Raw genomic sequence first — 27,386 nt, 5'->3', positions numbered from 1 at the left:
TTAAACAGTGATGTAGGGTGGAAAAGTTCATTATACTTTGCTGATTTTCAAAGGAATTGATTTTCTGAGTTTGCAAGTGAAAAGATGTTTTTTTCTAACTGCCACCCTCTCCCTGAATGTGCACTTGTGCCAGGTTGCATGTTGTAATGCATATGAATAATACAAATCAAATTAGGCTGTCAAGTACACTTGAATAGCTGTTGTCTTAAAGTTGCACCCTGCTGTCATTTGGAGCTGCACAGGTATGTGAGGGTGGTACTACCTTTCTTTTGCTTCAAAACACCCAATGGCATTTTTTCTTTCAAACTATAATGATATGTTTATTATATATGTCATTACTGATAACTTTTTCCTTGGAACCAGCACCATTATTTTAAAGACTTATTTTGCCCATCTAAATTTCATAGTGTGAATGGATAGGACTTGATTGACTGGTGTAAAACTCTCATTCCATTAATCATCTCTTCAATTACACACCAGTGATTACTTCAGAAGTGTGAAACTTGAGGCTGACTGAAACTGAGGTCACTCTGCTATTGTAACTCGAGCAACTCTCAGCTATGCTGGTGAGATTATATATAAGTAACAGTGACAATTTGCTGAAATCTAAATTCTGCTTTGCCTGCTCTTTTTTTTCCTCCTTTGAGTTTTATCTCAAATATTTAACAACATATCGTTTAACTCTGTTGGGCAAGGTGGTCCCTGGATTTCTGCCTCTTTAGGAAGTAAAAGACACTAACGTGTACTCCCTCTCTACTGTGTAGTCAGCAGGTCCCAAGCATCACAAGGGCCACTTGTGGCTTCCTCTGCCTCAAAAAAGATGGGGATAAAATGGAGAATGGCTAACTAATGTTTGGGCTACTAGTGCTGGCACCCTGAAATTGCTTGTTCTCTTAAAAAGCGTTAACTAACGGTAACTCAGTAGGTCAGGAGATGTGAAATTCTGACTAGATTTGTTTGTATGGATCAGAAGCAGATTGCTTAAATCAGGAGTGGAGGAAAAAATGTATGATACTTGATAGTTCCTCTTATGTCTGCTCCTGGTACAAGGTGATCCTAGCACTTTCTTGGGGCAGAGAAAATTGAGTACAGACTAGACTGGGTGGAGTTTCTATCTGCGGCTGGATTAAAACTCAGTAATTTTAATGTGTGGTAATAGCTTGGGAGTGGCTTGGAGATCCAGATGGATATGGGGTTGATTGACTGTGAGGTTTTTTTCTGGTTTTGGAGTGGTTTTTTTTTAGAAACCTTCAAAATAATTAAGGAACTGAGCGTAATTTAATGTGATGTGGCCCAACGGTTCTCGGTTAAATAACCTTTACCTAGATCATAGTTTGAGTCTGTGCTAAAGAAAAATTAGGGAGCAAAATACTGGGAGTCTAGGTTAACTAACAGGGGAAAAAAAATGGTCTTTTAATGCATTTCTGATTTTTTTGAAGTATTTTGTGAAAAACAGTTTTATAAGATTGAACTCTTTCTTAGGGTAAAATTATTAAAATTCCAGGAACTCAATCAGTCTTGGAGATGAGTCTCAGTAATGGTCTAAGCACAATTTATTATGACCACAGGGTAGGATATGCTCTAGATATTCAGTTGATGTCTTCTGACTTAAATTCACATGTAGGTGCAGATGGCAAACATTTCTTTCTTTTTTTTTTTTTTTTGTTTTTTCCTTTTCTCATTTTGAACACAGTACTTCATTCTTCCTTTGACCCCTTTCTGCTGGAAGAAGGCCAGACCAAGCCTTCAGACAGTCCCTTCTGTGCAGGGTTGGGGCTGGAGTTCAGAACTGAATGATGTTAAACTTTGAAGCTCTGCAGACAGTGCCATGACCTGATGTTGATTTCTGCCAGTGGATTTCAATACAGATAGCTCTGCTCTAACTAGCAGTACAATGGTTGAATGGTTTATTTTAAATATGTGCAGGCGTCTTGTGCATGAGCATGCTCAACCGATATAAACCTGGCACATATATGTTTATCCTGCCTTTGTATGTTTATTTTACATCTAGAAACTGGCATAACTATTTAAACTCTCACATCGGCACAAATTAGCGTGCACAGCTTTAATCAACCAATTTAATTAAGTTGTCCTGGATTTGTGTATGAAGGAGCTTTGTGAAAAGAAAAAGTTTGTTTGGTCTCTTTCTCCCTGTACATCTATGAAGTCAGTAACAGTTTATCACCTCTATTAAAGGATCATGCTTCCATGGAGGACTCTGTTTGGGGGAACAAATGGTCCCCCGCAACTTACGTTAAACATCTGTGGAGTCCATATTTTGTTCAGACATCAGTAAATCCTGTATTTGCTAGACCTTCTAGGTAGTCTTTTTTCTTTTTTGTTTTTTCCTATCCAAAGAGGGAGATGGTACTAAAAGATTTCACATAGTTGTAACCAAACTTCTCGTGTAATATTTTAATTAGTATTACATTATAATTAACTTACAGTTTACTGTGAATGTTTTAATGGGAAACTTATTGCTGATCTTACTAAATGGCGTATGAGTTGTAGTCAGGGCATTATTTGTTGTTAGTTACCAGAAAATCATAGAAAAGTTGCCAGAATCATAGAAAAAGAAGGTTGGAAGAAAGCTGTAATGGTCATTGAGTCCAACTCCCTGCATGAAGGAGGTCCAGGCAGAGCAGGCTGCTCAGGCCTTGCCCAGTCAAGTTTTGAGCATCTTCAAGGGCAGAAATTCAACAGCCTCTTGAGCACCTGTTCCAGTATCTGACTACAGTTATGGTTTAAAAAATAATTTTAAAAAGTCTCTTTATCTTACTGGAAATCCCCACATTTCAAACTGAATTTCCCCTTGTCCCATCACAAAGGCCCTCTAAGCAGTCTGGCTCAATCTTCTCTTCACCCTCCCAGTAGATGGTTGTAGACAGCAATGAGGTCTCTCCTTAGCTGCATTTTCTTGAAACTAGAGAAACTGAGTTCTGTCAGGCTCTGTTGTTTACTCCCATCCCTGAAACTTCTTGGTGGCATTCAGCTTAAATATGCAAGGGAGATAATATTGCTGAATAGAGCAAATAAAAGGGAAACAAAAAAATCGAGACAGAAAGATATAGTTAATACATAATGGTGGCTTGGAAAGTAGTGTTGAGTGGCGGTAGGTCTCAAGTTTTGTGAATACTGACTACCAAAAAGAAAAGGTGTTTAGCAGGCTACAAGGAGATACAAGGATAGTGCTGGGCAAACAGTTCAGCAACCTCCAGAGCAAGGTGAAGTGGTTTTTGCCCCTACTGTTTGGTGTCCTGCTTACCAGCTCACCACCTTTATCAGCCTAAGATAGCTCCTTGTGGTGAACTTCCTATTTGGTTTTTTTCAGTAAACCGTTTAAAAAAAATGTTCCATGGGATAAAGTTTGGTATTTGCTCTGGGAAAAGATGCCACATCTTAGGTTACACTCATCTTCCCTTTGTTGTCTTGTTCTTAATTAGCTAGAGGTTGGGCAATCTCTTCTGGTGGCTACTGCTCTGGGTTATGAGGTGGCTGGGGCTGGAGAAGTGGGATGGTTTTGGTACGTCATGGGGACTCATCTGGTGGGAGAGGAGAAGCTCAGGCCTTGCCTTCCTCACAACGGTTTCTTTCGCTTAATCAGTCCGTGGTAGAAAAATACCTGCCTTTTAATACTGATCTACAATTTAGGATTTAATTTTGGGAGTTTTCTATTTGTCTGTTTGGATATGTTGTTTCCTTTCATTTAATTAAAAATAAGAAAACAGAATTATACTGTATCCTGCAAATTACTGGTGTGCTCTGGAAGGCTTCTTCAACCTGCGGTCAAGTATGTGCAGGTGGATGGACCCCTGTGGGAAATTGAAATCTCCATAAAAATAATCATATTGCTATTGAATGTGATTGGATTTTGTTCTTGTATCTTTATTTAAAATATCTCTGGAATTTGGTCATGATTTTGTTTGGACAAGAGCTGAAGTTGAGAGCGTGCAAATATTAGTCCATGCGGCTTGCGTATATTCAGGGAGAAAAAAAGATGGAATTGCGTATTGTCATGTTTTCCTGACACGGCTTACTATGATACTCTTGCTGCCAGTTTGGTCTTCCTCTGGGTACAGTGACTTTCGTTTACACAAGGTGTGAGCTTTAGTTTATAAGAGCTCCACGGCTATCACAGGTGTGTGGTGGACTGCTGTGTCCTTTGGTGGCAGAAATGGTTCACTGGCTCTACCAGCATCTTCCCTGGACTCTTGCGTGAAATTTGAAGACACTTTCCTTTATATTAGTGTACTGAAAGGTCCTCTGGATGCTCCTTGAACTAAAACCCTACCTAACTTTGTTTCCTTGGGCAGTGCTGTTACTAAGGAGATCATATTGGAATAGCTGTCTGCCTGCATTTTGCATTGCTGTAATATGGCTGATCTAACACAGAATAGCCATGTCAAGACTCATTCAATCTGAGGGGAAAATCCCCCCTGGCATTGGCCTCAGGGATGCTTAAGTAGGACATGTGCAAGGCAGGTGTATGTTCTGTAGTTCATGTATTTGCAAAGCATGTCTTGTTTTGTTCTGTTTTAATTTAGTTTCTGCAAACAAGTTGTAGCTTGGTATCTCAGTCCTGCAGAACCTGCTTCCAAAGCAAGAGTATTTGAGACCTTTGCTTCCAGCTTGAAATTGATAAATCAATGGAAATGTAAAGCTATAAGTGGTGCTCAGGAATGGCTCATCGTTGTGATTATACAGGAGGCAAAGCAGGGATGATAGGCAGAAATACCAGATAACTGCATAAAGAAACTAAAAAAAACAAAACAAAAAAACCACACGAAAACAAAAAACAAAACACCAAAAAAAACCAACAAAAAAGACCCCTCAACTTGAGGAGTGTTGCCTTAGATAAGCTGAAACTGTGGACTGACTATATTGATGGTAGTTATTCTCCAAGAAGTAAATTGGGGAGTAGTTAATTTTTCTCTTTCGTAACTCTAATAACTACTAGTATTTTGACATGAAAACAGCTGCGTTTTAGTTTTAATAGACTGCCTATAATCTTTTTCCGTTGTACTCAGATTAATATCTTAATGGCTTATTCCATACAGAGCTTCTTTAATTCTTCCAGAAGTAATCAAACGTTGTTCTCTGCACTGAATGAAGAGAAAGTAGTTCTGTTCCTGCATTTGCTAGGCATAGACACAAATGGACACGCTCATCGGCCAAACTCAAGGTAATTGAGAGATTAAGCATATCTTTCTTATTAGTTTTAAATGCATACAGTAACTTTTTTAACAGTGCTATTTATCAAGCCTGAAACAAGACTTGTAGTCTTGAGGGTTTCTACAATAGGCCATATATGTCACCATGATTACTTATGTTCTGAATTTTCTGGTGTTTTTGGTTTTTAAGGTCTCCTCTATAGAAGTGACAGATTTTTTATATATACAGTGTGCCTGGTTATACTCCTGTACTGAAGTCTGATTTTTAGCAGATCGTCTTAGTTATAGTCAAGACATAATCTAGAGGATATGTAGGAAATTGCAGTTTTAAATATAAAATGGGAACAGTTCTCGGATTCCCCATTGCTGAAATGGTATGGTTGAATTTATAGACAACAGTAAGCTCAGGAATAATGGCTGCAAATTCCAGCATTATGTTTTAGCTTTCCTTAGGACACTTGAACAAAGAGAAGAGTTTAGATTAACAGTACTCATCACCAATTCATCTTGAAGTGCATTATTTGAGAACTTTCTTTTCATTTCCTCACATACTTTGAATGTAGGATATTATATCTTTCTCTTGATTCTTGCATACTTTCAAAATCCTTGCTCTGACTTCCTGCATCATTCCAAAGTTCATACTTGCTGTATGTCTTATGTTCTTTTTGTTATGATTTTTTTGAAGATAAGAGTTTTAAAACTGACTTTAGCAACAGCAACAAATAGAAAATTAGTTAGCTGAAAGTTTATCATGGTCACTTTTTCTAAAAATATACACATTTTTTGGTTTAGCCTCTGTTCCACAAAACTCTGGGACCTGTGCTGATCTGTAAATCATCTCAAAACAGTCCCTGCATGGTGAAATCTTTCTTTGCTATTTAGTTACTGGCTTAAAGTAATTTTTGAAACTTACTATTTAAGTGTTTGAGTTTTCCAGAATTCCTTAGTTTTAGCGTTCTCCTTAACTTGCCTGATAGCTGTGGGTGATTAAATTATAGTCTTCAATCAGGGGCAGGTCAAATTTGAAATATAAATAAACATCCATTTGAGACTGTAGTTTCAGGAACCTTTAAACTGTGCTGTGACAATTTAGTATCTCACATAAGACTTAGAGGAGGAGAGATTTTACATCTAGGATGCCTTTTGTTAGCTTGAAGTTCTGTAGAGGATAAAGCTGTCTATAATCAAAGGACTGGGCATTGTGACCATGGATAACTTGCTTTATACCAAGTGTGAGAGCCACCTTGAATCTAACAACATTTTTTTAAATTTTTCTAGGGAATACAAAGAGAATATTAAAAAAGTTGATGAGGGTGTAAAAGAAATTGTTTCGATGATTGAGAGTTTCTATGGAAATGATGGAAAAACTGCATTTATTTTAACTTCTGACCATGGAATGACAGATTGGGGTGAGTCTTTTTAAATGTTGAGTCAGCTGAGTTTATGGGTGAGTATCTGGAGTGCGATTAGAGCTCTGTCCCATTAGAAGCTTTGGAGCCCCTGCTTTGATTTGATATCCTAAGTGTTGCTTGTATATGAAACCCATGCAAGTTAGGAAATGGTTAATTGGCTGCAGGGGCCCTCATCAGCTCTGTGACAGCTGAGTTGCATATCTGGACAGAAAAAAGAAAATTAATACAGTAAAGCTTAACTCCCTTAGTGCCTGCTAGTAGGGATAAAAAGACCTGAATACCACCTCTTTTGGAGCCTCCCTGCAGAAAACTAGCCCAAGCAGGAGGAGATTGTGTTATTTGACGGCCAACAGCAAAGTTGGTCTTGTTCCAGCCCATGTGGGAGATATAGTTTTCACTTTGGTGTTCTGAAGCACCTGGAAAAGGTGGCAAATCTGTCCAGGAGCTGGTGAAAAACTTTGCCGGGGGGGATCTTTTTGCTTATTTTGGCCTTTTAGGCATAGCAGAAAGGATGGGACTGCTGTGTCATCTTCCTAGAGGAGGCTGGTGCTGGAGACTAGGTGGAGCAGCTGAGAGTACAGAAAGGAGAGTGAGGCAGGTGGCTGGCCAGGCTGGTACCCGCAGAGGGCACTTGTTAAGGGCATGACCACAGTGGCCGAATTACTTGAGGCAATTTTGGTGTAACTAGATTAAGGGCAGATGAGAGGAGTTGACAGTGGTGAACTCATTTAGACAATTTTTTTTCTCCTTTTTAATTTTTTAAAGAAATTAAGAACACTCCTGTCCTTGTGTGCAGCCAGTGAAAGCGATAAGTCTCTCTTCAGTGCTGTGTGTGTTTGTAACTCCTAACTGTGATACTTTTGAACCAAGGATGCTTCAGGCGTGGTCTCGGCAAAATTCAGCATCTTATTCTGTGTGTGAAATCCTAAACTTTTTAAATGGAAGGGATGCAGACATTTTCTGTCATCAGAGATGACAAAAATATTCATATATTTATTCAAAATCAGCCTAATTACCATCTGCTCATTTGCAAAATAGTCTGTTTTGAATATTATTTACTCTTGAGCTGACTGCCACTTGCAATAAAATTTTAGTTCTGGCATATATTTTTTTTGTCTGTTTCAAGTAATCATTTCATAATTTTTCATAAGTGAGGTGTGTATATATATTTTTTTATATATATATATGATCATAGGGATCCCAGGAGGTTCAGCCACCTACTCAAAGCAGGATCAGCTTTGGGATCAGACACGGTTGCTTGGGCTTTGTCCAGCAGGGCCTTTAAAACCTCGAAGGATGGAGCCTATGCAACCCCTTTGGGCAGCCTGCTTCACTGCTTGCCTGCCCTCATGGAGGGGAAAAAGTTTTCTTTATCTGCAATCTGAACCTCCTTTGTTTCAAATTATGCCTGTTCTCTCTCATCCTCCCACCGTGCACTGCAGTGAGACCCTGGCTCCGTCCTCTCTCAAAGCCCCTTGCAGTGGGGTACAGGCAGGATGCTCTGTTACACCCTCCCCAAAGCCATTTCTTCTCCAGGCTGAACAAGTCCCAGTCCCTCAGCCTCTCCTCACAGGACGAGTGCTCCTCCAACTGATTTTGGGGGCTCCCCACTGAGATCATTCCAGATGGTTGATGTCTTTCCTGTACTGGAGGGGCACAAAACTGGATCCAATGTCTAGAGGCTGTCTCACAGGTGCTGAGTAGAGGAGGATAATCCCTTCCCTGGATTGTGCTCCTGTTACCACAGCCCACGGTGCTGTAGGTCTTCCTTGCTGCCAGAGTGTGCTGCTGGGGTGTTCTCATTGTGTACTAGATCCTTTGAAGGGGGAATAAAAGGTAATAGGAGTAACTCTTCAGGCTTTGAGAACCACTGGTCTGTCATAGTTTTCTGTCATCTCTGTCTTGAAGAAAAAGCTTGATCTTCTGCCAGAAGTGTTAATAACTTTAAAGTCGACTTTAGTGACTCCAAGAGCAAACCCAGAGATGATGTTCAGGCCCATAGCCAGCAGTCTGAAGGATAGTTCAGTAGCTTTTTATTTGAGCTTGTAGTATCAGCAACTGCTGCAGTCTTTCAGTGGTTGTTTGCAGAATGGGATATGTACCAGTTTTAAAACAAATTAAAAATTAAAAGGGCAGGGGGGACCTATTAGGGAAGAGAACATGTTCTGAACTTGACATGATCAAAGAAACTGTGGTTGTTGGCAAAGACCAATAAAATCACTTGCTTTCTCAGTCTGACTCCATGATTTTGCTTTTAAGCTGATCTCAGATGGAACTGCTGACCACCAACATAGGTTGTCCCACACCCACCCTCACCTTCACCACTTGTTCCTGCTACCATCCTGGCACATACTACTGTGTGGTATGCTGGACTAGAGAACAGCAACTAAACAACAGCACCCTTTCCCTCCATTTCCCCTGCAAAGGTGTGTTTGGAGGGTGCTGAGGGGTGGAACAGGGAACTGACACAGCTGAAAGTAATGTTCCCCCCCTGCCCCCCCCCTTATAATTCAGATCAGGCTGAAACCTGGTTCTTATAACAGGGGGAGGGTAGATACAGCTGCCTTTCTCAGCTGTATGTCCCTTAAAGTATTCATGGAAGCAGAGTCTCAGTAAAATGCCAATGGAGCTGGTGGCTCAGCTAAAACGAAAGCTCACCAAAAATTGCGCTTTCCTCCTGCAATAGAAAGAAATAACTGATGCCTGGAAGATGGAGGAAGCGCTCTCTCCATCTGCTCTTTTCCCAAGCTCTGCAAAGAAGAGCAGTTGTTGCTGCTTTTGAGCCCAGAGTGTTCCTTCCAAGGGATTTCTGAACATCGGAAACCTTATTCCCAGACCTGTGTGTTCTTAAGCTTAGGGCTGTTTAAAGAAAGCAAAGCTGGCTCTTCAGCTCTGCCATAGTGATTGTTGTACAGCCTCAATGCTACTCCCAATTTCATACCTAATTCTGGTTTTTGTTTTGTTTTTATTTTAAAAAAAAGCTGTCCTTAAAACAATGTGTTATTCTCTGTCCTTTGTAATTATTAAAATATATACACACACACACACAGAGGGAAGAGTGTGTGTCTATGCAAATACAAGGAAAATGTATAATCTTGTAGACTGTGCAGTGACCAGCATAGAGTTTGTATAACAAAGTCCTTCCCTTTGAGACTGGGTTATCTCACTGCTGTGATACCTCACCCACTGAGTTCAATGACCAGTGTTTCTTTCAAGCTTGTGTGGCTTCTGCTTCAGTGCAGCTGCTGTTGAGAAATCATAGTTTTAAAGCTTCCTCCTTTTGGCATCTGATACATTAATCTGGAGGGAATTAATTTCCCTGGGGAAGGAAGTCATGTTTTATCAATTTTTAAGGAGTGTGCTACCAGGCTTTAAAACCTTAAAAATGAACTTGTATCACTGGGGAAAGAATGACAGTTGCAATGCATATTGTCTCCTGGTTTTGAAATGGAAGTCTAATCCTTATTTGGGGACCAGAGATCAGTTCTATATGATTTTTTGGGCATGTGCCTAATTTTACTCAAATCAACTATCCCTGGTTTCCATGGGATGCTCAGAATAGGCACATGCATGTGTTTTGAGCAGGAACTCCTCTACACCTTGAGGCTTTCAAATACTTTGGCTTTAGTTTCTGTATGTTAACAGTTTGGGGTTTTTAGTATACAAAGTTATATCTTTATAGGCTTGACTTAAGTGGTACCGATTTCCCAATTTGCAAGTTGAATTTAGGCTTTATTGTTAGTGGCATAAAAATAAGCTATAAAGCTGGAATAGGTTATCTGTAACAGGATTTTAGTATGTATACTGTAACAAGAACTTAGTACATGTGTGCATATATATATAGGTTTTGTTTGTTTTTACACCATGTGTCTTAAAGTTTACGCTTTTTTTGGTTTGGTGTATCTTAGGATCCCATGGAGCTGGTCATCCCTCAGAAACTTTAACACCACTGATTGTTTGGGGTGCTGGGGTGAATTATCCACAGAAAGTCACATCTCAGTTCTTTGAAGACAATTTTTTGAAAGGTAGGTAAAATACAAAACTTAAGTGCAAGATTTTGGTGTGAAGGGAGGTGTTTAACCATTACATCTGTTGATCTTCACTGACTTCTGTTCCGTTACAGTAAATATGACTTGCTTTGTGTGGTGTGGAAAGAAAAGATGACAGGGCATGCCTATGGAGGATATTGCAAAATGGGGTAGATAATATCAGAGTCGGTTTTCTTTTCTAATCATGGAATTGAAGACTTTCTCTCTTTGGGTACAGGAGGCTATTCACACTCCTAAAACTTAGTTCCAGAGGAGACTTAATTCTTAGGAAGACTCCCAGAGGTTAAAAGCTACTTGTACAGAAACATGATAAGTTGACATGTCATAAGACTCTTTTCTAGCTTCACAGTACAACCCTGGGGACTTTCCAGGGGCTGTCTTGTCTCACTTGCATCCTTGTGGCTGTTGTGAAAATGTAAACAATCTTTCTCAATGAAAAACTGTGACTCTTTACTGTTATTTTTCCCTTTTGTAATTTATTTAAGAAGAGTAAACTTTTTAAAAAGGAATGCATTTTTAATATTTCAAATATATAATGTAATAAATACTGGCTTACTGAAATATCAATGGATTTCCAGAACAGTGTGTGATTAAACTGTGCAAGGTCTTCGTCTTTCGTATGCCCCATTCTTGTAGCCTGCTCTATTTCTTAAGATGCCTTGAATCTCTCAGGTTGTTACTCGCGATCAATGAGGTAATGACATTCTATTTTATTGGATTGTTTGTCAAGCTACATTAGAGAAGAGAAAACAGGCAAAAATTACTTCAGCCCTGAGGTTTTAATGCTGCCCTGCTCTTGAGAAGGTATTTGGTAACAGGTTAAACAAACAGGACTTCTCAGATATAGACCATGCTAACATTTCACTCTTTGTGATTAACTGCTGCTATAAAACTGTGACATCTCTGATAAAATTGAAAATGAGTTGTAGAACAAAAAATACAAAACAGAGTAAAACCAACTGATTTTGGTGTCTGTGATGGCTGATCTGCTAGACTTCTAAGGACACTTGATGTCTCTAAGGGTTGATCTGTAATAGTTGATTTTTACAGCTGTTTTCTTGATTCTCACCAGCTTTAGTACAAACCTCAGCGTTTGACTTCAAGCAATGATGAAAATGGTGTGAGAGCATTTCAAAAAAGACGAGTATTGATCTGACTTCCAGGTACATAATAGGGAAAGCTTTTTGGCTATCATCTGTTAGGAAATGTGTATTTTCTTAAAGGAGGGAATGTGTCTGCACCCTGATGTGCCTGCTTCATATTTTCCTTCTGATGGGTTAAAAAAAACCCCAAACCACAACCAGACAAAAAACCAAACACCCCAAAGCAAACATCAGAAACTCCTCCCTTCATTCTGGACTTGTTCTGCAGCTTTCCAGCTGTCGAGCGTGTTGTTGGTCTGTTTAGACACTATCTTTACAGGTTCTTAATGGACAGCGATAATCTCAATTGGAGATATGAGTCTCTCTGAGTATATTGGGAGTTTGAATCTCTATTTGAGTAATAAGTATCTTCTTAAAAAGTAAGTATTCTATTTATGGTAGTACATTATAGCTTCTAGTAGGCTATGTAGCTTAAAAGTAAAGAAAAAATTGTTGAAATGGAACTTGGCACTTTCACAGGTCAATATAGTTCAGCTACTCCATTAAGTTACAATCCCAGATATTTTCACAAAGCTAACGTATGAAAGAAAAGATGCTTAAAAGAGGTCTCTTGAAAAGTTCCTTGAATTTACCTTTCCTGCTCCATACAAATGCAGCTGAGACTGTGTGCAGGAGAGGAGAGTGTTTTCAAGACTGCAGTGTCACTGATGTATGCAGGTGTCCGACTTCTATTTGCGATTGCATGCACCAGTGTTCAAGCTCTTGCGTCTATTGATGATCCTTCCTAATTTCTCTGAGTTAAGAGTTCATGGAAACAGCAGAATATTTCTAATGCTCTGTTCAGTGCAAGCAAGCTGTAGGCAGCTCAGTGAATTGTCTTTCTTCTCATCATTGCCATCGAGAGTCGATACCCCCAAAGGCGGTGCCAACAGGCAGGACTTAGTCCGTCCAATTTGTCATGGAAAGATTAATGTGCTCCTTGGATGGCTGGAAGGGCACAGTGTCTGCTCTGGGATGACAGCCTTCTCCTCATCAGTCCCTTCACCTGTGCTCTGCCTTCCCTCAGGCCTGGCCATACAGTCATCTTGGAAAGATTTGTGATGGCAGTCCTGCATCCTGTGGGCAACGTGTAGGATTACCCATTTGGCTGTTGGCTTGACCCTTCTTCAGAAAGAAAGAGAATACAGAGCTGTTCTCCGGCTCCTCAGCGCAGGCCCTGCTGGGTGGCATCAGGGTGCAAGTCCAGAGAAGCTTGTAAGTGAAGGCACAGCGTTGTGCAGCAGAAGGAGGTGGGGTGGTTGTTTTTATCTCTACACACCCCTGTTTTGGAGGGAGCTCAGCCTGCTTTGCCACGGCTGAGGGAGCTCAGTGTACCCCTTCACTGGTTTTGCTTCTGTGAGGTTTTAAGTGAGATTTTCTTTGGTTCATGTAGCCTCAGCCTCTTCTTGAACCGGTGCTTCCCTGCCATTTCACCTGGACTGTTTCCATCTGACTGCCCAGTGGGCTGCAGTAAAAGCAGGGCAGAATTAAAGAAAAAAAACCCTATCAAGCGGCTAGAAAACTGTACTGAGCACTGTACAGGAAACCTGGACAGTGAGCTGGAATCGTAAACCAGCATGGGCAGCACGTACACCCAAGGCACCTCACTCCCTGGAGTACAGCCCGGACTGGCCAGTCTGCAGGTGTGTCACAGTCCTCGGGAGCTCCTGGGCTCAGTGTCTTATGGCTCCTGGTCCAAGGCAGATGTCTTCAACTCTGCCTTTTGGGAATGTCTGAGTAGGGGTAGTGGAGATGTAAAAGCTTCTGACAAAACTACATGTTTCTCTAGCAGAGCTACAGTTTCTTCCTACCTTAAGCACACTGGAAAACTGTCTACATGCACACAACATTTTTCATTGGAAAATGTTATTTAAAGGAAAACAAAAAATGCATTTATATAATAGAAATATGGGTGAGAGTCTATATCTCTAGAAATATAAACCCATTTCCTTTTCTGAGAAGCAAAAGGAAGCAAACTTGTTCATTTTAGTGTGAGTTTAACACAATTCATGATTAATGCACATGGGTCAGGGCAATCCCAAGCACAAATACAGGCTGGGCAATGAGTGGATTGAGAGCAGCCCTGCAGAGAAGGACTTGGGGGTGCTGGTTGACAAGAAGCTCAGCATGACCCAGCAATGTGTGTTTGCAGCCCAGAAAGCCAACCGTATCCTGGGCCGCATCAAAAGAAGCGTGACCAGCATGTCAAGGGAGGTGATTCTCCCCCTCTACTCCGCTCTCGTGAGACCCCACCTGGAGTACTGCGTTCAGCTCTGGGGCCCCCAACATAAGAAGGACATGGACCTGTTGGAGTGAGTCCAGAGGAGGGCCACGAAGATGATCAGGGGCTGGAGCACCTCTCCTGTGAAGACAGGCTGAGAGAGTTGGGGTTGTTCAGCCTGGAGAAGAGAAGGCTCCGGGGAGACCTTATGGCAGCCTTCCAGTACCTAAAGGGGGCCTACAGGAAAGCTGGAGAAGGACTTTTTACAAGGGCCTGTAGTGATAGGACAGGGGGTAATGGCTTTAAACTGAAAGAGGACAGATTTAGATTAGATGTAAGGAAGAAGTTCTTGACTGTGAGGGTGGTGAGGCACTGGAACAGGTTGCCCAGAGAGGTTGTGGATGCCCCCTCCCTGGAAGTGTTCAAGGCCAGGTTGGATGGGGCTTTGAGCAGCCTGGTCTAGTGGCAGGTGTCCCCGCCCATGGCAGGGGCATTGGAACTAGATGATCTTTAAGGTCCCTTCCAACCCAAACCATTCTGTGATTCTATGAATGCAGATAATACTTCCCGTGTGTTGCTGTGGGAACTCACTGTAACTGTATGTCTCGCTGCTGTTAAGGTACATGGCTGCTCTTCAGAGTGCTCTTGGGACCAAATACCAGTGGACCTGTGCTCAGACCCGTGAAGCTAGTAGTGGTATGAACTAATTGCTGAAAATAAGTTTGGTACATGAAATACTGCAAATGTGGATGTTTCCTGTCTCAGGCCATTTTCAGCTGAGACAGGTTTGGGTCTGGCACAGACAGGGTGTATCAAAAGACAAAGGGTGGTATGGTCTAGGATTTCAATGCCTGTTTGGAGAAAATAAATGAGATTGAGCCAGACCTTTGAGTGATGGTTTACTGGTATTTTTCATGAAGCCTGTTTCTGGTACATTTAAACTTCCACTTCACATAAAGCCAAAGGATACTTTTGGGCAATGTAGCTACACTGTCAATGGTCTGAGGTGCTGGGCAGACTCCTGCTTCCATCTGTGCTGTTTCTGCGGTGTCATTTCGGCAAGTGGTGTTAGCAGGGCGGTGACTGGCCTGTTTAGCTTTCTGTGTGTACTGAGGAAGGTGGCTGTGCCCCTGTTGCTAACGTTAAGTTTGGTTCCCAAGTTGAGGGTAGGTGTCCCCAAAGTCTTTACTGCTGTACTTGAGATCTGCTCTAGGTAGGTCATTGACAGTATTTTAAGTACTGTATCAGCAAGTCTCTTTCAGCCCCTATTGTGTTTCCCTGTGTATCTGATTTTTTGTTTTAAGCTTGAATAAAAAAAAAAAAAAAAGCTGTGTGTCATCTTTTTTGGGTGTTTTGGGGTTTTTTTTGTTGGCTTTTTTCCTGCTTATGTTATTTCTGTGAGTAGTGGGGCAGCAAATTTAAACATTAGGAAAAGAAAACATGAAAAAAACCCAAATCCTGCTAAACTGTTTTTAAATAACTCTCCACCCCCAAAGAAAACAGACAATTTTCTCTTTATCTCCTTAGAGGCTAATGGAGAGCAGGAAAATACAGTTTTTGAACCATCTTTTTGTATGATGCACCACAGCTTTAGGGGCTTGTACATTTGGCTTTGTCTCTGCCTTCATTGTAGTTGTTCTGATTGCTAAATCGTTGAACTTTTCCCTTGAGCTCGCTCTTGGCCGGTATTGCTTATGGCAGACAAGAAGTATGTTTGTACCACTCTGTACCAGTGTATTTGGGACCTTGGGTTAACCTTTTTTAAAAACTATTGAAGAGATTTAACAGCCGTTCTCCTAAACCTGAGTTTGAATCTTTTAGTTGGCACAGGAGGTAATACATCACTTTCTATACTGTGCTGAAAAAAATAAAAACCTTGGACGTTCTTCAACTGATCTGGGTCACAATTGCAGGCAGCAATTTATCCTGATGGATAAAAGAAAATGTGAACTGAAATGAATGCTTTTTGTTGTTTCTGCCTGTTGAGTTCCATCTGTAACCCCTCTTGAGCTAACATCCTAAAGCAAAATCACAATTTTCTTTAGTAACAACACTTTACAGAAAACGGCAACAAGACGTTAAATGTCAACTGAATTATCCCTTTCAAATGTGTGTAGATTAGCTGTTCATGTGCTCTATTATTTCTTGCAGAATGGAAACTGGAGAACTTGAAGAGGCTGGATGTCAATCAGGTATCAAACATACCTAATTTAATAGCTCATAAATTTTCACCTTAAATTATGAGTTTTGTGTGATTTAAACTAATTTCATAAAATCATAGAATGATTTGGGCTGGAAGGGACCTTAAAGATCATCTAGCTCCAACCCCCCTGCCGTGGGCAGGGACACCTTCCACTAGACCAGGTTGCTCAAAGCCCCATCCAGCCTGGCCTTGGATATGGTTTATGGAATTTGAATGAATGATCACACTGATGTAGCATTTCCCTGGAACGTGTTACCTAAAAGTTAGAGTTGCAGGAACCGCACCCATACCAAACATAATATGAAAAAGTTTAAATTGCTTGTTAACACATGGCAGCTATTTACAACTTCTCGTCCTGAAGATGCATTATCACACCACTTTTAGTTAAGTGATCATATGCCGTTGTAGAAAGCGTGTAGTACAATGTGCCAGGTACTCCTCAAACTCAGTGCCAGTTACCCAAAAGTAACTTGAATAGCATCTGACACGTTTTCAGAGTGGGATTTGGTTTTGCAAACCTTTAGAAGTAGCTTGTGATGCTTTCCCTCTACTTTCTACTTTGAAAATGTTCTGGAGCTGAGCTTACACCTCCTCGGTATCTCCTATGAAGGTGCCTAGCGAAACACAAAGAAAGCATGGTCTGATGACCGTGTTTCCCAAGTTTTTGAGCATATGCTGTATGCTTTTTGCTACACTTAAGTTAGCCATGTGTATGTTCAGTTTAGTTTTTCAGAGCTATCTATTTCAATGTCTGTATTTTGTCACTTTTTCCAGAAGTTGCTGTCATTATTGAATCAAACCCAATTCTTGCTATACTGTTAAACTGTGGTTTTTTTCAACAGGGTCTGTGATTATGGCCCAGCCACTTAGCAATTTAGACAATTTGTACTGTAAAGGAAGAAAAAAAGATGGACGACTTAACCCTTGATACTAAATCAGCCAAGCTTTTTTAAATCATGATGATAATGCATGTACATGTGTGCACCTGAAGCTTGTTTGCTTCTTACTTCCTATCATCCTATGAAACCCAATATATGAATAACAGACTCCAAACCTGCTCAGACAAGGGAAATAAACTCGTGCTAGAAGGTTGAAGTTGGGGTTGTTCTGGATCAACTGCTTTCAGCAAAGCCCTGGTACAAAATTGGAGATCAGTTTTCCTCTCAAGGTTGGCAGGAGTTATGGGAGTGTTATTTTGAGACTGTATAGAAGAGTCTCGAGTGTCACTTTGTTCTGTAACAGAGTCCCCAAAGGCAGAGCTGTTGTCCTGTAGTACATGTGGGTCTATGGGTGAAAATAGCAAACTAGACTTCTGATTGCTTTTACACTACATGTAAATTGTCCTCTACAAATAATGGTTTGGAGTCTGCTTCTGCACAGTAGGTCTGAGGCTGGAGCAGTGCCTGTGGTTTCAGTAGTAGTTTCTTCAGATTTGTGCTGGAGAAACAAAGAATTTTGGTGCATAGTTTTATATTAAAGGAACATATAAACCTGGTGAGAGGCAGTGTTTTTCATCACAAGTAGAAGGTAATGGTAACTTATTTTATGAGATGCCTTGTTGTAGATTGAAGGGCCTTTTTGAGGGCTGACTGGACACAAATAAAAGTGCAGAATCCCCCCTCTGAAGGGGAGAAGGTGAGTAACTGGCACTGTGGAAACACGGCATAAGGAATGCTGTGAAGAGCAGTATATTCAGTGTACTGCTTAAAACTGTAAATATAAAATTAGTTCTTTCTGTGGTATAAATAGTCATAAAAAGTGGTATGGCTCTCTGAGTACAGTGGAGGTACTGAATTCCTGTGAATAAATACTGTGGGGGGTTATATTTGTATTTTTGAAGCTTTATCAGTAGTGGAGCCTCACGTTTTGCATCTAATCATGCCATGATGACTACTGGAAACAAACAAACAAACAAAAAAAAAACATTATAAAGGAGAGTTGTGTGTCATAACTTCACAGTATTATACCATTTACTTTTGCAAATGCAGATACGTTAAACTGAATTTATTAGCTCTAGAGACTGGAATTATATTAAAATGGGAATGCTTCTGTTTGCACAGGCTGATATTGCACCACTGATGGCTTCCCTTATCGGTGTGCCTTTCCCCCTGAATTCTGTGGTAAGAAGTACAAACATTTTTCCATATTATAGAAATCTGCTCACCATAGAGGTAGAGGTGTTGGGAACAAGACTTGAGGCATGTGAGGGGAAAGATTATGGATTTGGTAAAGTGCTATAGGGTATGGAGACTGTAGTTTTAGCTTTATGTGTATGTGTTTTCAGTTCAGAGTATAAACTCAATCTTTTTATATATTGTATAGTGCTTTCAATTGGAAAGGCAGCTGATCCTTTTATAATCTGCAATTTTATACTCTTGAGCTACATAAAAGTTTTTTGTTATTTTGTTTTTTAGGGGTGGTAAAAATGCAATATGGTTTGAATAACACTTGATTTTGATCATGAAAGCTGAGCCTGTAAACAAGCTGGTTCCTGCAATTTAATGTTTAATTATTTCTTGTTTAAACTAGCGTGCTTTCTTCAGATGGTATCTTGTGCCTCTAATTTAGTGAACAGTGAGTGCCCTCACTGTGAGATGACTTTTTCTTTGAATTTCTTTCGTATATTATTACATAGTCCAAAGGTTGTCTCATAAATATCTAATTGACAATTAGCATTATGTTAGTGTGCTTTCATGCTGCTTGTTTCACATTTAAAACACCTATTTACAGCACATTTTTCAAAATATTTGTTCTGGAGACTCTGCCCCAAATTCTGTCCCCCTGTCCTGCACTCATTGCTGGTCATGCAAGGAAAGCTGCCCAACATAGCGTGGCACAGGAGCTGCTCGCTTTCCCATCATGAGTACTGGGTGAGTCAGGCCCAGGCAAGGCTTTGGATGGAAGACTTTTAGGTATTTCAAAAATGGCTTCTGATTAGAAGTTGAGGTTGTATTACTATATAGTATATAGTTTAATAACAACTTCTGTTATTTACCTTTTTTGCATTCCTGTAGGAGCTGGGATATTATAAACGGTCCCTGTGATGTTGAGAAATGATGTGAGAAGAGTATTTCCAAAGGAGTTACAGTAGCTATTTCAGCAGTAATTTGAAGTATTCTTACTGCTCATTTGACCTGTGATTCAGTTAGAGAAATTCCTGTTTCTTCATTTAAATTTTTTTATGTATATATGTATTTTTCTTCCCCAGGGAACTCTGCCTCTGGAATATCTGAACAATAGTGCTCATTTCAAAGCAGAGAGCATGTTTACCAACGCTGTTCAGATTCTTGAGCAATTTAAGGTAACTAAACATATGGTAAAGAAAAATATGTCTTTGAATAATAGTTGGTGCTATGTGTAAAATAATTATACTAGGACATACACTGTATATAGCATGCTGTAATTCAAAGGATTAAAATTGAATTGCGCATACTGGGTGATGTTGATTGACTAGCTGTGAGCCATATCTGAAGGAGTTTGAAAGACTTTAATAAACACCTTTTTTGTAAGGAGAATCAGTAACTTTTTTATTCATTCTTTTGATGTTTATCGATATTAATGTAAACCTACTTGCAGTATGTTGGTAGAATCTGAGTGCTGATAACTGAAAAGCGAGATACTGCCTTTGCAACAGGGGCTGGGAGACAAGGCTCTAAGTCAGTATCAGTACACAAACAGATCCAAAAGGTAACAGGCACCTGTCTATGAAAGAAATTAAATTAGCGGCCTAATTAACTTTTAGCTAATGCTGTCGTATCTGTTGTTTTGCTCTGCAAGTGTTCATCTCTGGCTTCTCTGTCTTGATTCATCTAATATCAGATATTATTGTATTATGAGAACACATACGTGGTCCAAACAAAAAAAGGTTATGTTTCACTAGATGCTTTTCAACTGTGGAATAAGAAACAGTCCCAAATCCAAAAATCTCACTTTTGGCAAGACATATAAATGCTCTGAGGGAAAACCATCTTTTCCACAGACAGGAAGCTGAGAGAGAGAACTGTTGCCCTGTCAGGAAATCTGTGTGATGATGGTGGAGCAAGGAACTAGCCTGAGAGTACCTTCAAGAGATTAGTACCATCAGCACCTTCTGTCCCTTGAATGCCACGTTCACAAATGTAGTTTTTGTGGATACCAGGTTCGCAGTGTCAGCAGCAGAGTCACTTCCAAATCTATGGTGGAAAGCTGGCATGTAGCAAGGGAAGTGGCTGGCTGGCTGTGAAGTTGAAGCGTGCTGGTAGAACCTCCACAGTTGGAAGACCTCTGCTCTAAGAATTAAGGATGTGACTCAGGTCTTTTTCAGTTAAATTGGTGTCTTGGGAATTATTTAAAAAAAAAAAATCTGGTCCTTCTTTTCTTTAAGTTTATTTTATTTTGTCATTTTGTAGTGCTAAATTATCTATTTTCTTGTTGGCTGGCTTGTTTCTAGCATTATTTTGGAAGGATCATGTGTGAATCTCCTTTGCATTTCTCTGGTGAAGCAGAAGTAGCGCACTGGCTTAGACATGCCAAGTGGGTTTTTACTTTTCCTGTGATGGACTGACCTGACCACAGTTTGTACTCCCTGGAGAAGATGTTGCCTTGGATGGATAGGATGAGAAGTGCAGGTTGCTACTTCAAGCTGTCAGGTTTTGGGAGCAGTATGCTTAGAAAGTTCCTGCCTGCGCTTTATGCCGACAGTGAGACTCGAGTCAGGCTGCTGCAGGAGGCCTTAAAGATGTTTTGACAGGCCTTGGGCAAAACGGCTCTGACGGCATCAAAACCTTCTATTTTTATGCATGTGCAGGTTAATCAATCTAACAGCATTGCTTCAGCAGTGTTGCCGCAGTGTACTAGTTCCCATCTGGCATAAATACCGGTTTCATCGAGGGAGGTTGTCACTGAAGTCTGGTAGCACTTCTAGCTGTATCTTCCCTTTATCCTGCAAACTGTAGAAGTCCTTCTGTGAAAATCACTGGCTGGGGAGTGGTTTATTTTACCTACTTTAGAGCAGATCTGGGTTTCCAGGAACTCAAAGGAGTTACACATACAGGAGTATAACACCCAGTTTCCTGGACAACATATCGACAGTGTGATTTCATTCCTTTTCCAAAGTCTTAGAACTCTTCTGTGATTTTTTTAGTTTAATTCCTGGTACAATTTTTAGTCTTGTTGCAACTTGCATATAATGGTTTAATGCTTTTTTATGCAGGTTAAGATGAGTCAGAAAAAGGAAACTACACTGTCATTTCTGTTCACACCATTCAAGTAAGTGTCTGTAAAAACTATATATATTTTACCTGATTGTTTGTCTGATCACTTCGGTATTTCAGTGAGATGCAACAACAGAAATTTGGTCTCTTCAGTCTTTTTTTTTAAATGACAGTGTTTATCTGATTATGAAACTTTGCACTAGAACTCTATGCAATTAACTTCTATTTAAAACTTCTGGTTAGAAGTAGATTTCTTTTTAAAAAATCTATTCCTTACAGTTAGTTTTCTGTTAAGGGTTATTTGCCTAAGCTTTTTGACAATATAGCTATATATAGACTGCATGGTAATTTTCACTGACTTTTTTTTTTGCTATATTCTTTTAGCATTCCTTGGGAGATGTAAGTCCCTATAGGGTCAGGAAATACAATCTGTTCTTGTTTATATATATATAAAAGTTGAACTAAGAATTGTTTCTTCTGTGACTTAAAATCTGATGAAAAACAAACAAAACACCTTGCATCCAGAAAAGAAGCTCAAAATCTTTAGAATTTGTGTTGCCTATTGTTAGTGTTTCCAGGGCTGTTGAAGAAGTCTCTGTAGTGATTTGTCTATCTGCGAGCTCTGTGTTCTAGTGTGTGGAGCAGTTACTGACCCGCTCACCCTTCAGTCTTATCCAATTAAAGCTGCTTTTTCCTTTTTCTTCCCCCCCTAAAACATTTTTGAAAGCTTTGCTATGGGTGCATGTGATACTGTTCAGTTTAGCTTTCAGTTTGTGGAGTGTTCCAAAAACGCTTTGTCACCGAGAGCAGCTGTTTTCCTTTGGGAAATAAAACTGATGTTAATTAAGATCTTTAAATCATAGGAGTGGTAAAAAGTACTTGAATCTCTTCCTGTGAAGTATGTTTAATTGCTAAATAAGATTGCTGTCTTTCTGAACAGAGATTTACTGTGTTATTTTATATCACTAGCTTCTTCAAAGGGAAGGGTTCAAGACAGTCTCTGAGGCATAAGTCAAGTCAATCTTGGGTACATAATGAATGTTTTAGATCAAATTCTGATTAAGAATGACAGGTGCATTATCAAAGAATTTACTGATCTGTATGGAACAAAAATGCCATATGGAAAGGATGGTCCATCATCTTTGATTCTGTAGGGAAAGACTGTTAGTTTGATTTCACAGCTCTTGTTTAAATTTTACTTTTCCCCAAGAAATAAGACTGATTCTGTAAAATAGGATGTGTTTTTCTTAATGTTAAATTTATCTTTAAAGGAACTAAATGTTACTGATTGCCTTATGGACTAGTGTCTTTCTTTTTTTTTTGATATGTTGAATTGTTTTAAGTGGAAATGCCCAAGACATTTATCACTTCAGAAATATGGCTAAAACTTGGTATGAATATGTTGTTACTTTCGGTATGGTCCGTTGCAAAAATAAATTTATTTTACTTTCTTTAGGTATTCTTAAAACTTTTCTGAATCAGAATTTGGGTTAATGGTCCTTCCAGGAAAGGTTTTTGTATGAGACCAAAATAATTCCTTGGATGTGTGAATTACCTTACAAAAGGTGCCTGTGCTTGCATGTTGTATGGGTAAAGACTTTCTTTGGTTCCTCAAGATGACATTGTTTATTTTCACTCTAGGAAAACAAAAAAAGACCCATACCACAGATGGTCACACATTAATGCAAATACTCATCCACAGTGTGCTGTGGCAGGGGAGTTTGGCCAGATTCTAATTAGTCTTCACCACTTTCCTTGACTTTCAAAACTTGGCCCATGTCTGGGAAGCTACCAAGGGGCCTTGTCCAACCAGTTACTAATAGTTGGGATGAAGTGGTTGAACACCAACTTATTTTTAAGCAGATGAGTAACTTCCTAGTGCTCCAGCTTGCAGGAACTGAAGGAAAACCTGAGGTAGTTTTAGACATGACCTGTCTGCAGATCTATCCCCTCCTTTACGTGGAGGTGACTGACTGTGTGTGAGCAGTGAATGCAAGCCTGAGCTTCAGCTGCAGGTCATGATCTGATGCATTAGTGTAAGGCAATCCTCATCAGTTCTTCGAAAAAATTTTGCTTGAATCAGAGTGAGATACTGAGGGAAAGGCATGTACCCCCTTCTGCTGACTTTACTGTGACACTAGTTTTTTGGTGGTAGATAAAAGGGTATAGAAGGGTACAGTTACTCTACTTCTTTCAGGAGAAGTTAAAAAGGCAAAGTTGGGGACAGCTTACTCCTGTATCTGGAGCAAGAGATCTCTTGCTATACTGTGCTACGTTTCAGAGTAATTGGTAATGGTATGGAGATTGCATTTCTGCACAGCTATACGCTATTTGGACTTGTCAGCCCAGGTTTAATGGAAGGTTTGCCTGCTAATTTGTGTTAATCTATGGTTGGCCTTGTCCACTGCTGCAGCTGAGCGCAGTTCTGTGCTGTGTTTCCGCTAGGCACTACTGTCCTTTCATTAAGACAAGAACAACTTCTTCCACCACTGTTCATTGATTTGAGTTGTACAAGGGGGTTATATCCTTTTTTCATCCTTCTGGTGCCTGAAATCTGTAACTTGAAGCTCAGAAAGTGTGTGCTCCAGCATAATGCTTTATTCCTTCCTTGTTTATTGGAGGTTAGTGAAGCGTAATTCATGTCTGAAGTGCTTTGGGACCATCAAGTTTATGTAGAAATTTAAAATATAAATATTCTGTTTTGGAATATTACAGATTTTTTTTTTATATTACAGCATCTTGATAACCTGAAAACGAACGAAGATATCTCTAAGAATTGCCTTTCTTAAAGTATTTAGATTAAATGGTGTAGTTGAATAGAGTCTGTGTAACAGAAACATAGCTAAGAGTTCCAGAAGAAATCTGAATCTAACATTTCAGATTGAGACATTCTGGTTTCAGATAAGTTGATACAATTACTATTGAAGATGTGTTTATCTGGGAGGGGGGGAATACATTAACAAATAATGCGTTCTGTAGAAACTACAACTTATCATCAGCTTAATTTTTCAGCCAGGAGGGGGGGAATACATTAACAAATAATGCGTTCTGTAGAAACTACAACTTATCATCAGCTTAATTTTTCAGCCAGAAATAGCATTAAAAGGTTTGTTTTAATATCCTGTGGGGGAAATCCTGTTTCCAAGCTTGATTTTCAAATGTTTTATTACCAAGTGACTAGAAAACTATTCATGATCTTCAGATGCAATGACTTAAAAACTAGTGTTGAGTGGTATGTTGACTATATTGCACCAAAAGCATTAAGCTAGTTTATATATATATATAACAAGCCTATTTTTACTCCTTATTTACACAACATTGGCAACAGAGAAAGTTTCTCTGATTGATATAAGACTTCTGATTTCCACAGGGAATCTCGTCCCTAGTAGAAGCATGGCTGACACAACGGGCAGGGAACGAAGGAGGCCATTAGAAATGTGCCCTTTCCTACTTGGATCTAAATTGTACCTCTCTCTGAAATCCATCTGTCAAGTGTATAATGATGAGGAGAATGGAACTGATCATTGTGTTGTGTGATGGAAACTTCAATAGTGTCTACTTGACCGGGTTTGAGGCAGATTAGAATGTGGGTAGCTGTATCTATTAATAAGGGTGTGTCTGGCTGCCAGTAATGCCATTTTCATTTTGTCAAAGTGCCTTCATCAAGGAACAAATCTGTGTAAAAGCGTATCTTGACACTACCTGTGAAACTGTTGGGAATACTTTTCAGAAAGAGCTCAGCTGCAAGTGTCTGCTGATTCTGCAGGGCAAGGTTGCACAGCTTGTGCCCAGGGGAATGAATATGCAAGAGCAGAAGAGCGTCCCTTGCTTGTATGCAAGATACCTGCAAGGCTGATATTGAATAATTGTTTAGAATACTTATCTGCAATTCCAGTTGGATACCTGGAGGGATTTACTGTCTGAAATGAGTTTCCTTCCCACTTCCTTCCGCTCCCTGCCTTTTTTTCCCAGCTATGAAAGACTTTTCAAAAATTACTTGCTTAGCAAAATCAGAGGCTTTTCTTATCACGATTCTGAGATGTAGGCACAATGCTTTGACCTTTATGTGTAAGAAAGGCAGGTACCAAGATGCCAGATGCTTTGAAGGAAGAGTGAGGGAGGACAAATCTGAAGATTGCTGACGGAGGAAAACTGATGTCCAGGGTAGTGAACTATCTTTCTAGCTTTCTGACCATTTGATGTACCTTAAGGCAACTGCAGAGCTGGCACAGTTCGAAGAGGAGTGTGCCAAAAGGCCAGATGCTACTGTTGCAAAAGCATTCCCAAAGTTGGCATCTCTGGGCTGTGAAAGTAATCCTACCAGGAGTAGCAGGAGGACCATTGCAGTGAGGTGAGTAGATGGGACATCAGTTGTTGCACTAAAATCCTCTTAAACAATTAATGCAATTTGATTATCCCAACAGGTACTAGAGATTTAAGATACTAAATTACACAAAAGCACAGGAGTGTTTTTTATGTATCCCTGGTGTATACAGTCCTTTCAGGGAAGACTGTGCTTCCAGCTGTTCAGGTTCTGATGCCTCACAGTAAGATGGCAGGAACAGTAGTTTAAGAACCATATACAAAAAACAAGAGATGAGCAGCTGAATTATAATCAGTGCTTGCTTTCCACTAGCTGTGCTTTTTTGTCGAATGTCTTGAGCAGTTTATGTCAATAAGGGTTTTTTTAACAGGAAACAGCTTAAGTATCTTAAAGTCAAGATTGTATCTTCTCATATATGAAAAAATTCCGTACTATCTTGATGCTGCATTTTTAAAGTAACTTAATTGTTTGAATACTACATTTTAATCATCCCAAATACATATTTTTTGTGTGTATAATCAAGTTATAACTTGCATAGTTATATAGAAAGTCACGGCATTTTTAATGTGCACCGTACAGCTAGTTAATAAAAATGTGCCTCTCCCTCACTGTATGAAAATGTAACTCTTTCCCTTTCCTCTACCCTCCAATATGAACTGAGATATAACTCCCTTAAACATTTGCATGGATTTGCTGCAAGGAAGTATCAATCATGTAGACTGAGTCTTTCCACATAATTGTGCATCATGTATTTGTCATGGTGATAGAAAAGAAAATAGTTCTTTCGTAATGTAGACTGTCTTTGAAGATGTACAGCAACTTCAAAGACATGCCATTTGCACAAATACCTCTCTTTTCTTCCTTTCTCTGACGACTGGAGATACAGCACTACATTGTTCCCTCTGTCTGATGGCCTTTCAAAACTTAAATAATAGGTATTTCTACAAAATTGACATTTGGAGCAAAGTGAAATAAGTGATTTCTCCTCCACCATAAAGTGGGGCAGAGTCCCTTAAGATGTCAGTAAACATCCTTAGTAACATAGTACATCCTTTGAAGCATCCTGTTCTTGTTTTGTTTAAATAAATGGCATTTATTTAAATACGTTAGTATGTGAGATATTTGTGATACATGTGATAATGCCTTGTAAGAGCAAACATTAAGAATTGAATGTCAGGAGGAAAGGGTGAAGCTACTGCAGCAGGGAAGGGTATTTCTAACAGCGATTACTCTCCCTGTCTATTTGTCTGAATACTTTGTGTTTCCAGAGGTACCTTGATTTAGCAGAGACACTGATTTATCAGGTAAGACATTTCAGCCCCTTTATTCCGTGGTCAAAAGTGAGGTACAGCAGCTTCTGTCAACTTCTAGTGAACCCTGGAAAGGCAGCCAGCTTTTTCCTTTCTCCACTTTGTCCCCACTGTGTTACCAGGTGAGAATCTAGCCATCAGCCTGCTTCTGGGGCAGCTGGTACAAGCAGGCCAGTATGGGCACCTTTAGCCTCTTGGTGTTGGGGAGGCAGACTGGCAGCCCTCGCCCGTCCGCCCTTGGCTTTCGGAACCTGTGTATATACATGTGAACAAAACGTAGAAATGCAGTGCTGTAGAGACAAAAGTGCTCAAATGGAAATAATGGCTTCATATTATTTTTAAAAAAGACTGATTGAACAGTA

General features: G+C 39.8%; 1 protein-coding gene across 1 annotated transcript in view; it reads left to right on the top strand.

The window, feature by feature from the left end:
• The window catches only part of PIGN (phosphatidylinositol glycan anchor biosynthesis class N), a 103,233-nt gene that overhangs the window by 15,718 nt on the left and 60,129 nt on the right, over positions 1-27,386 (top strand). Inside the window, exons 6-12 of the mRNA XM_050891291.1 lie at positions 5,058-5,182; positions 6,450-6,580; positions 10,492-10,608; positions 16,147-16,187; positions 18,259-18,318; positions 19,407-19,499; positions 21,390-21,445. Of these exons, the coding sequence (XP_050747248.1) occupies positions 5,058-5,182; positions 6,450-6,580; positions 10,492-10,608; positions 16,147-16,187; positions 18,259-18,318; positions 19,407-19,499; positions 21,390-21,445 (623 nt within the window). The remainder of the gene's footprint in view (positions 1-5,057; positions 5,183-6,449; positions 6,581-10,491; positions 10,609-16,146; positions 16,188-18,258; positions 18,319-19,406; positions 19,500-21,389; positions 21,446-27,386) is intronic.

Source organism: Gymnogyps californianus, chromosome 2 (genome assembly GCF_018139145.2).
Source record: "Gymnogyps californianus isolate 813 chromosome 2, ASM1813914v2, whole genome shotgun sequence".
NCBI lineage: Eukaryota > Metazoa > Chordata > Aves > Accipitriformes > Cathartidae > Gymnogyps > Gymnogyps californianus.
This window is presented reverse-complemented; position numbering and strand designations above follow the sequence as displayed.